The 11,920-nt window shown below is 45.4% G+C and overlaps 1 protein-coding gene across 3 annotated transcripts in view; it reads right to left on the bottom strand.

The window, feature by feature from the left end:
- Positions 1-3,292: 3,292 nt before the first annotated feature.
- LOC143279695 (uncharacterized) overlaps positions 3,293-11,920 on the bottom strand; it is a 281,259-nt gene continuing 272,631 nt past the window's right edge. For 2 of the 3 annotated variants that reach the window (XM_076583800.1, XM_076583801.1), the window contains 2 exons: positions 10,246-11,447; positions 3,293-5,375 (listed from right to left, as the gene is read on the bottom strand). In XM_076583800.1, coding sequence (XP_076439915.1) covers positions 11,324-11,447 — 124 coding nt within the window. In that variant the 3' untranslated portion in view covers positions 3,293-5,375; positions 10,246-11,323. Of the gene's footprint in view, positions 5,376-8,583; positions 11,448-11,920 lie in introns of those variants that run through there. The other variant, XM_076583799.1, reaches the window with a different exon arrangement.

The following is an 11,920-nucleotide window of genomic DNA, read 5'->3' as shown; positions in this document are numbered from 1 at the left end:
TTTTCAAAGTGGAGTGGGCGTTAACAAGTCTGTTTTACCCAATGTACAATTTTTGCCAATATCCACGTTTCTCCCCCTATACTTTTATGTGTATAAGACGGGAAAAGTAGTACATTGTTTAATAACAGTGTAATATATACTCTACATTTCTTTTCCTCCACTCTTTGAACATGCCTTCTTTACTAATACAGCAGCTTCTCTTGGACAGGAGTTGGAGGGTCAATAAAACGAAATCACGCCCCCCACCCCTTCCCTGCGGTGTATATTCCCAAATCTAACCCACTGTATTCTGTTTTTCGGGAAATTTGAAAATGGAGAAAGGGGAGGTAGGAGGGTGATAGGGAGGGGGGCGGGGGGCAGCGAGAGAGGAATCACTTTACCTTATTTCCATGGACTAGGATTCTGTGCAAACTGAAGAAAAGCCACATCATCACGGAGTATGTGTAACGCTTCTCAATAGGTCTTCCTCAATTTGAACTTGGCAAAATCAGTGTGTAGGCCTTCAGGCCTTTACACGGTCCATACACTCCTCCTGTTACTGTGGAGTGATGGCCTAGAGGTAACGCGTCCGCCTAGGAAGCGAGAGAATCTGAGCGCGCTGGTTCGAATTACGGCTCAGCCGCCGATATTTTCTCCCCCTCCACTAGACCTTGAGTGGTGGTCTGGGCGCTAGTCATTCGGATGAGACGATAAACCGAGGTCCCGTGTGCAGCATGCACATAGCGAACGTAAAAGAACCCACGGCAACAAAAGGTTTGTTCCTGGCATAATTCTGAAGAAAAATCCACTTCGATAGGAAAAACAAAACTGCACGCAGGAAAAAATACAAACAAATGGGTGGCGCTGTAGTGTAGCGACGCGCTCTCCCTGGGGAGAGCAGCCTGAATTTCACACAGAGAAATATGTTGTGATAAAAAGAAATACAGATACAAAAAAATGCGTGGGTAGTATAATGCCTACAGACTAACAAAGACAAACTGGATCGTAGACAGTTGACTGCCTTTCCAAAAAACGTCGAGCCTGCTTTGGAACCTATCAATTTCTTCATCAACGGGAATCATTTCGAACAGTGTATGACGAGTCCTGTTGCAGTCTCTCCGCTCCATGTAAAGGGCTTTGAGCACTGTGTTTGTAAAAGAGGTGCTGTGAGTTAGTTCTTGATTGCAATATCTTTGTTCCACCATCATTGTTTCAGAAGTGCTGACAAAGGTTCAAACTGAAGACGACACAACTCATTCACTTTGGCCAACACCAACAGCAGTGGAAGCCAAGCTGTACGGCACCCTGGAGGAGCTGCGACGGACGGCAGCCTTCATCGAGGACACCGGGCTGCTCATCTAACGGGAGGCGAACGAGGAAGAAGATGATTCACTTTGAATTTTCCCACTCCATTGTTCACAAACTGAACAGTTTACACTTGAAAAAAGTCGAAGTAAAAGGATGAGTTGACAAGTTTCTTTTGTTTTTTTACCCCCCTTTTTTTCTTTCATCCAGAAATATTTATATTGGAGTCCCATTTCCATTTGCGTGTGGTCGTCTGAATGTGTTTCTTTGCATCGTTAACAGTCCCGTTCTCAGTTGATGCTATCCTCGCACATTGCACACTGTCACTCCGCTCCTTTCAAACTGGTCTCTGCTCTCTGAGCTTGTGTGTGAGTTCACAAACCTTCATTCTCGGGGGCGTGTTGCACGGGCAGTTCGTTCTAAGTGTGTGTGTGTGTGTTTCACTTTCAGCCGAGACTTCCACAAGAGGGCAACTTTTTTTCTTCTTTTTTTCTGTCCCATCATCTGCACCGTTTCAGTGGCATTTCTCCCACGCCGGCCATTTAGATTCCCCCATACACGGCCACACCCAGGTTCGCCCGTCACAGTTTCAGCGTCGGCAGTCCGCAGGGAACCGTCGATGTTAGGTCGCCAGGAGGCCACACACCAGAGGAGACCCTACAACTAGTGGGCAACTTGACCTAAAGGGCTTTGTCATAGATTGTTCAAGATCGGTTCTACCAGAATGTCAACTTGCTCATGTAAGTGTGTGTGTGTGTGTGTGTGGAGGGGGGGGGGGTTGTTCAAAATCGGTTCTACCAGAATGTCAACTTGCTCATGTAAGTGTGTGTGGGAGGGTGGGGTGGGGTGGGGGTATCAGCCGATACTTCCACCAGATGAAGACTTGACCGGCCCACAAGGCTTTGCTATGGCTCGTCTAAATTCGGTTCTACCAGTGTGTGAGATTGCTCATGTGTGTCTGTGCGTGTGTGCGCGCGCGCATACGCGTGGGTGAATGCGTGCGCGCGCGTGTGTGCGTATGTGAGTGTGTGTGTGCTGGTTGTTGTTTTTTTGTTTTGTTTTGGTTGTGTGTGTGTGCATCATCTTGCACAGACTGGAACAGCAAGGGTAAATTAGAGCAAACTTACCAAGATTTTAATATTTTTCTTGTATTGATGTTGGGTTTTGGGGGGTTTCTTTCTTATATTTTTTTTTTCTTTCTTTTTTTTATCCACGGGGCTGGGTAGAAAAAAAGCATAATTATCTCATCACGTATGTAACATCAGACTGTCCATCATGCCACATACAGATGACGCAGCAGTTTACATGCGCGCGAACACACACACACACACACACACACACACACACACACACACAACACACACAGCTGAAAAGGCAGATCAAAATACTATGTACTGATGGTTGCACGCAAGGGCATACATACCCACAAGGGCAGTTCAGTGGTGCGCACCGAATTTCCGCTGTCTTGATTGCAAAACGAACGGAAATTCAAGTAGGCCTGTATCGCTCGCAACACGTTAAACTCATTGTATGATTGAAGGTTGAGCAGTTATGAATGAGGGCTTGCAAAACAATAGTCTGTGTATGTGTGTGTGTGTGTGTGTGTGCAGAACTGAAGAGAACATCTAAAACTGAGAGGTGTTGGTGTCGTATTACTTGTCGATTGTATCGTGCTGTGAGAATGTGAGTGGGTGTTTGTGCGAACTTTCCGAGGAGAGGGAGGGTGGTGGTGGTAGTAGTGCTGCTCTGTGTGTGTGTGTGTGTTCCTTTGTGTGTGCACACGATTGTGTGGAAAGAGAATGTGATGCGCGTTTATGCGCACGAACGAGCAGAGAGGGAGGGTGGTGGTGATATTGCTACTATGTGTGTGTGTGTACATACATACATACACAGATATATATATAGAGAGAGGGGGAGAGAAAGATTCGTGCAGTTCAGGACGAGAGAGAGAGGGAGATAAAAAGGAGACTGATTTTCTGGCACACTGCAACAAACACAACATTCGTGTTTGATATGTTTATTTTCCTTCTTGGACAAAGCTTCCATGACAGAACAAACGATCTTCATTGATAAGAACCGCCGTTTGTCATTCATATCGACTCGTTACATCATAAAGATTTCAAAAAAAAGAAAACTAATCACACAAAAACTGATATGAAATATTGATATGTATTGTAAAGGTCAGCACAGGCTTCAGCCTTCAGACTTGTAAATGATTTTCACAATCACAACAGCAATAACAACAACAAAATAAATGACGCTGAATAGACAGTATATATATATATATATATATATATATATATATATATAGATACACACACACACACCACATGAGATCTTTGGATGAAGAGTACGTATCGCTATTTTACTTTTTTGCCAGCAGTTTTAGATTTAGGGGTTTTAGTGGACGAAACAAATTGTGTATATGTATGACAACAGTAATATGGGCACACACACACACACACACACACACACACACACACACACACACACACACACACACACACTCACGCTTGCAAAGTGGAACGAAAAAACTATTAGCTACCCTTTAATACGTATGTACGTAATTATTTACAAGCTGAAAATGTGGTTTCCGTTTTAAAACTGGTTGTTAAGTAGGAAGTGCCTTTTTTTTCTTTTCATAACCATCTTTTCATACTAAAGATGTGAAGTCACCCTTTTCAAGTCTTAATTACGTTATGCGTTATAACACTTGTAATTAAGTAGTATGTACATTATATCAATTGTAATTAAGTAGGATGTGCATTACATCATTAGTAATCAAGTAGAATGTGCATTATACCGTCTGTAATTAAGTACAATGTGCATTATACCGTCTGTAATTAAGTACAATGTGCACGAAACCATGTGGAAATCCAGTAGAGTGGGCATCGTAAAGAAAAAAAAAAAAGTCAATAATGGGGATGAACATTGCCACATTGATGTGAAACACGATGCCGAACTGTTCGCGAACTGCATGTCAAGCTGAATGGAGCACAATGTCTGTCAGTGGCGAAGATTCGTGCCAACCCACCGGTACCTGTGTTTTTAGCAAACAAGGAACGTGTAACTACCGATCACAAGGGACACAATGTTATAAGCTCATGCTTACAATACCACTCACCGGCGGAATGCATTCAGGTATGGACAAAAAATAAAAACCAAGTTTGCCTGTTCTCTCCTTTGAGACTGGAACACGAAAATACCATTTCAAAATAGCACGGAAAAAGGAAGACCAAAAAGGGCACTGTGGTTTGTCTTGTTCAAGATTTCAAGATGTAACAACCGTAAGTTTACCTGAAATGTAGGCCTTGGGCCTTGACTGTGGTTAATTTGGAGTCTCTAATTTGAAGTACAGACAGATATTTTAGGGGCCGGGTGGTGGGGGTGGGGGTTCGGTGAGATAGGGGTGGGGGAGTGGAGCTTACGCCATCTGACATCAGCGGTGAAGGACGCATTGTGTGGGTGGTGTGTGGGTGGGATAATGACAGAGTGGGTCAGACAGAGAGAGACTGACGCAATGACCGTAAATATGGGGTGCGGTTTCGGACATGAATGCGAAAAGAACATCGCCTCTATTATTATTGGTTGTTGTTGTTGTTGTTTTACCTTTTTTTTTCTTCTAATACAGAAGTGAAGAAAGTGTATGTGGGGAAGAGGAAAGAGGGCGGAGAGAGAGACAGAAACAGAGACAGAGAGACAGACAGAAACAGAGACAGACAGACAGAAACAGACAGACAGAGACAGACAGACAGAAACAGAGACAGACAGACAGAAAGACAGACAGAGACAGACAGACAGACACACAGACAGAAACAGAGAGACAGACAGAAACACAGACAGACAGAGACAGAGAGACAGACAGAAACAGAGACAGGGAGAGAATGGGAGGGATTCAGCATGGTTATTTACGACATGTCTCAGCTCATTTTCTGACACATGAAAGCTTACCCCAGAAACGCGAAACGCGTCTATCTTTGTCATCGGCCTCGCCGTCAAAGTGCACCAGACACAAACACGCGAAAAGTGCACTACACACGTCATGGATGAATGCACAAGGTGGCCTGAGTCCCAAGTTGACGTCGGCAGTCCTTGAGAAAAAAGGAAGGAAAGACCTCCGTGAAAATAAAATCAAAATATAACAAAATAAAATAAATGAAATAAAATTAAACAAGATAAAACAAACAAACAAAAAAAACCAACACCTGAGCAGTTGTTTGTTCGTTCAACTTGTGTGATATGTCTTGTCTCTCTCATTTCCCAGCAAAACACTAAAGTAACGAAATAAACAGAAGTGGCTCACAGACACAGCAACACAAAATGTCTTAAACCTTATACAGCAGTTTGCCCGTCAAAATGCAAAACTGGGTTGAAACCTCCACGAAAAGGTATATTACAGACGCGGCGATGTAACAAAAAAAACAACAACCCAACTAACACCATCAGACATTACAGGCAAAACGTACCTTATTTTCTACCTGAGGGGGCTAAGGAAGAGGAAGAAAACTAATTGCCCCAAGTCTGTTGGAAATAACCGTGTCCCTTGGGTACAACAAATCAGGGCAATGTGCATTGACACTGTACTAGTAACATGACCTATATCTGACCCAACCGTTTCTCTGGGGTACAGACAGTCAACAAACAAAAGAAGTTAATTAACAGTGTAAAACGTAATGAAAAATCTTTGTGACAGAAACGGCACGTTGTCCCTCTCTCATTAAATATGCAAGGTACACGTGCAAGTTATGTTTCAAAATCAAGCAAGAAAAAGAAAACACGTGTACACGAAGTTCACCAATATGCCATGTGATCTGAACTTTCTCGAGCTGTTTATTCATATTTGAACATGTGGAGGGGGAAAGAACGTACGTAAGTGATCAGATCCCTCCGAAGTGTAAAAAAAAAAATTCACAATTTGTGTCCAGCGTTGACAAAAATATGAAATGAAAACGTGATCATATTCCGCACCATCCGACCTGAAATGGTTATACAAAAATTTTAAGACGATCATTTTTTATGAGTTACATTTCAATATTCGACGATATGCTGTTTCCACTGGGGAAAAAAATCAGTGCAATGTTCAGTTTACAATGCTACAATCAATGATATGTTTAATTTGCAATCTTCAATCAAGCATTCACACAGGAACGAAAACCTTATTTCTTTCTTTACCATAATAAACCACACAATCTTTTTTTTTTCTAAACAGAAAAAACAACAACAAAAAACAAAAAAAACAATGATTAAATGGGCTTTTCACCTTTCATCGCAGTTCGCTCCCACACATCCCATTGATAGCAGCCTGACAAACTATATTGCTGTCCATGATTCAGGCACTTGAGCAAGCCACCATGGACAAAGAGACGCACAGACCAGCTAACCAGACTTCCTTTTAAACCCCCGGTGCTGACCAACAGAATTGCAACTCCCCCCCCCCCCCTCCTACAATCAGCAGCAGGGCAACTCTTTTACCCTCCACAACAATATCCATAAAAGTCCTGTTCTCATTACAGGGTAATCAAACAGGTGTTGTTGTTGTTTTTTCAGCACGCGCACACAGTATTAATAAGAATTACAGATGTCAAGATACATTAACTCTTTCCATACGAACGGCGAAAAGAGACGACGTTAACAGCGTTTCACCCCAATTACCATCATCAAAATATTGCAAGCGGAAGGCTCTTATACTGAAGACGTGAATGTTGACAAAGAATACCACAATTCTGAAGACCGAAGCTAAAGGTTGGGTCATTCAGACACCCACTGGACATCCGAGGGGTCTGTGTAGAGGAGAAGAGAGGACTGGCCGTAATGAGTGAGTTAACAACTAGTCCATACATACTGGAATGTTACAATGCAAAGTCAGTTGCCCTGTATTTCAAGTGCATCATTCAAGAGCGTGGAATGGATGCAAGTAACAGTGCCGTTATATATATCATATTGTGTGTTGCTGTCATAAAGGTTGCTATAGTGCGTTCCGTTTTGGTTTGGTTTTGTGACGATCAAACCAAAAGCAAACCGAAAATGGTGGGTACATTTAGAATGGAAACAACAACTCTTCAACTGTTTATATCATTCAATCAATTAGGAAGACCTGTTATTTGAAATCCTCTCTCTCTCTCTCTGTCCCTCCCACTCTCTTTCTCTCCCTCTCTCTCTCCTCTTTCTCTGTCCCTTCCCCTCTCTCTCTCCTCTCTCTCTATCTCTCTCTCCTCTCTATCTCTCTGTCCCTCCCTCTCTCTGCCCCCCCCAGCCCCCCCCCCTCTCTCTCTGTCCCTCCCTCCCTCTCTCTCTCTGTCCCTCCCTCCCTCTCTCTCTCTCTGCACGTCTCAAGCACTACAAAACAGCCAGTAAGTGTTACAGGTTGTCTTGACTGTCCCACCTGTACGTATGGCACAACACTGACACACTGTGACCCCAACACTGTCATTTGGCACACACACCGTAAACTTCCCCGGCCACTATGCACGCAGCTTTACAGTATAATACACAGGTGTAATTACGTATCAACACCCTACAGCGATCGCAGAATACCCTGTCCACCGTAGCCCTTTGTGCAGTCTAACATTTAAGTCACAGTGCCAGCAAAAAAAAAAAAAAAAAAAAAAAAAATCTATCGTGCGGCTTGGACACAAAACAAGTTTATAGTCCGCTCAAGGATAACACAAACATCTTTGCATGTCCCCTTCCCATCCAAAAAAAGGTAGTGTCATAGTTTCCCGTGTTGACATTACATCAAAGACCAGCTACAAGCAATGCAACGTGAATCACGCACGCACACGCACGCACACACACACACACACACACACGTAACTATACACGTAACAGTGTGATATGTTCCAAATTGTAAAACACGACGAAGAAAACGTGATCTTTTCAGGCGCACTGTTTTTGTTTTTTGTTTTTGTTTTTGTTTTTTGGGTTTTTTTGTTTTTGTTTTTGTTTTTTTTTATGGGGGGGGGGGGGTATTTTGTTCCAGGGAAGGTATGGGGGCGGGGGGGGGGGGGGGGGGGTAGGGGAGTGAGTTCCGCACATGTTAACATGGTGTCTCTTCACAACGTCTTTCTCAATCACAAGTGGAAGACGCTATCACAAAAAAAAAAAAAAAAAAAAAAAAGCAGCCTACACACCCCTTACAATGACGAACACAACATTCATGATGTCCAAAATCATTTTTCGGTGAATCGTGAAACCAGCAAACTTTAACTGGCAAGCAGGAAATCCCCCCACATCACGACCCTCAAGAAGTCCTCCTCACGGTACCAGACACGAAAAGGTGGGGGGCGGGGGGGGGGAGGGGTGAAGGGGGGGGGGGGGAACCCACTCCTGAAAACCAAACGTGGCGCACACAGCAGTTACTGATTCAGTCCAAACCACGCTCTTCCCAAAACAGTCTCTTCTGTTTGTCGGGGAGAGCCCAACAACATCCACAACACACTAACCCCCCTCACCACCACCCTCTCAGGGATAGGGGGGAGGAGGAGGGGGGGGGAGGGGGTTGGAGGAGGTGCGCAACAGATCCGACTGTTTCCAAGTCTGATAGTTTATGAAATTATCCGTGTGTGTGTGTGCTTCTCGCGCTTCTGTTTCAAGAAGCGTTGATACGTATGTAAGCCGGAACTTTCAACCATGGCTGTCCCTCAGTTCCATGTTGTGAACGCTGTCAGGAGATGTTGCAGAGAATGTTCCGAACTCCCGTCACAAGATGTGTGCTGTCCAGGTGGCTATGTGTCGTGAACTCCCTGTGGATCATGAGACTGTACGCCAAACTTCCAACAGCTTTCTCAGCTTGCATGTCCCCCCCAGCTCGAAAGATAACCGACTATGAATTGGTGCCGATCCTCTGAATCTGAATTCCTCGGTGGCGTTATTTGTGGTGGCTGTTTTTTTTTTACGTCTTGGCTTGTCTTAACACATCGTCAACTCCAACAGTGCAGAACTGGAGCCAGGTGTCCCAGACCCCAACAGGAGGTTGCTGCCGTAACTCCAGGTGCAAGAAGTGGGATACATGTCCTGGATTCCAAGGAAGAGGTGGGATACATGTCCTGAACTCAGGGGAAAGGTGGGATACATGTCCTGATTTACAGAGAAGAGGTGGGATACATGTCCTGAACTCAGGGGAAAGGTGGGATACATGTTCTTATTTACAGAGAAGAGGTGGGATACATGTCCTGAACTCCGGGGATACGATGGGGGCTGAATGTCCTAGGACAAATCAGTGTCCTGAACTACAGTAATAGTCCATATTTGGGCTGTATGTCCTGGAAACTCCACGGGAAACAAACGGGCCAGAAAAACGTATTTCGTCCCGTGACTCCAGTTATCGCTACAGCCTGTGTGTCATGTAACTCCAGTTATAGCTAGAGCCTGTGTGTCATGTAACTCAAGTTATAGCTACAGCCTGTATGTCATGTAACTCCAGTTATAGCTACAGCCTGTTATGTCACGTAACTCCAGTTATAGCTACAGCCTGTATGTCATGTAACTCCAGTTATAGCTACAACCTGTTATGTCATGTAACTCCAGTTATAGCTACAGCCTGTATGTCATGTAACTCCAGTTATACATGCAGCCTGTGTATGTCCCAGAACTCCAGTAATAGATACAGCCTGTATGTCATGTAACTCCAGTTACAAATTCACCCTGTATGTCACGTAACTCCAGTTATACATACAGCCTGTATAATCATATCCCAGGACTCCAGTAACAGATACAGCCTGTCTTTGTCCTGAACCTCCAGTTACAAGTCCAGCAAGTATGTCCCGAAACTCCAGTTATATACACGGCCTGCATAATGTCCATGAAATCTAGCAGAAGGAACATGCGCTGTCTGGAACTGCTGCCTCATGGAAGAAGAAGAGCGGAGGTGTGGGTCGGACGATGTGGGAGGGGGAGGGGGTTGGGGGGGGGGGGGGTGCTGTGGTGTTTTGTTGTTGATTTTGGTTTTCAAAGATACCGAACCATCAAAATCCACATGATCATCCTCACAGTTGCAGTAACCAGTGAACCAGAAGCGGTAGTTATCTCCAGGGATATGTCAACAACAGGGGGAAAGTCTCAGGCAGCAAGGGAGTTGTCATCGGGCGAGTGATATCAGGCAGTCTCAGCAACAGGGGGAAGTCTCAGCAACAGAGAGTGGCCTCAGCAACAGGGGGAAGCCTCAGCAACAGAGAGTGGTCTCAGCAACAGGGGGAAGCCTCAGGCAACAAGGGTAATATCAATGAGCGAGCGATATCAGGCAGTCTCAGCAACAGGGGGAAGTCTCAGCAACAAAGAGTGGTCTCAGCAACAGAGAGTGGTCTCAGCAACAGAGAGTGGTCTCAGCAACAGGAAGTGGTCTCAGCAACAGGGAGTGGTCTCAGCAACAGGAAGTTGTTTCAGCAACAGGGGGTAGTCTCAGCAACAGGGGGACAGTCAGCACGGGGAGTTTCAGCAACGGGGGGTAGTTTCAGCAACATAGGTAGTCTCAGCAGGGGTTGGTCTCAGCAACTGGGGGGGGGGGGGGTGGGAGAGGTTATCAGCAACAGAGGTGGTCTCAGCAGGAACAGTCTCAGCATCAGAGGGGTAGTCTCAGGAGAGGGATAGTCTCAGACTGGGGAGAATCAGTAACATGGGAAGGAATCAGCAGGGCAAGCAGGTTGGTGGAGCAGTCTCAGCAAGGGGAGGGTGGGTTTTCTTTTTTCCCCCAACAGGGCTGGTCTCAGCAATAGTGGTCTAAAGCAAGGGTAGTCTCAGCAGTGGGGGGGGGGGGGATCTCAGTAATGAGGGTTTCAGCATGGCTGGTCTCAGCAGGTGGTAGTCTCAGCAGGAACAGTCTCAGCAACAGGGCGTAAACTAAGGAGGGGTGGTATCAGCAGCAGGGAAGTTTCAGTAATAGGGGGAGGAATCAGTTGGGCAAGCAATGTGGTGGAGCAGTTTCAACAGGGGGGAGGTTGTTGTTTTTTTTCCTTCTTCCAAAATGGGTGGTCTCAGCAAAAAAAAGGGGGTGATGTCAGTGGACAGTCAGGGGGTGGTGGTCTCAGCATGGGGAGGTGGCCAATCAGACGGCGTTCTCCAGCAGGATGACCTCCATGTCCTCGCTGCCCTCGTGCAGAACCTCCATCAGGAAGGCCGTCTCGTGGGAGTACCGGCGGATGATGTCGTCGTCCATGCGCACCAGCATCCTGCAACCAGGCACACACGCACACGCGCACGCACGTACGCACACACACACACACACAAACGCGCATGCGCGCACACACACACACACACACACACACACACACACACACACACACGTACCATCAGTTCAAGTGGAAAGAGGAAAAAATTGAGGACTACTACATGCACAACGCAAAGTGCTAGTGGCAGTGGCAGTATTGACTGAAAGTGTGTTAGTGTGTTGTGTGTTAGTGTGTGTGTGTGTGTGTGTGTGTGTGTGTGTGTGTGTGTAATTCCCTTCCTCCACACACCAACTCTTCCAAAAATTAATTTTTAACGTTAAAAGGGGGAAACTCGAACAATTCCTTCTCACTCGCGAAATGTCGACGGACGCACCATACCTGTTAAATGTTTGGCCTTGACAACAACAAGGAGAGTCCAGGCTTCTTTTTTTTCTGCCCCATCATCATCTGCACCATTTCATTGGCATTACTCC

The sequence above is a fragment of the Babylonia areolata genome, chromosome 3 (genome assembly GCF_041734735.1).
Source record: "Babylonia areolata isolate BAREFJ2019XMU chromosome 3, ASM4173473v1, whole genome shotgun sequence".
In the NCBI taxonomy this organism is placed as follows: domain Eukaryota; kingdom Metazoa; phylum Mollusca; class Gastropoda; order Neogastropoda; family Buccinidae; genus Babylonia; species Babylonia areolata.
The sequence above is the reverse complement of the archived record's forward strand: the minus strand, read 5'-3'. Positions and strand labels throughout refer to the sequence as shown.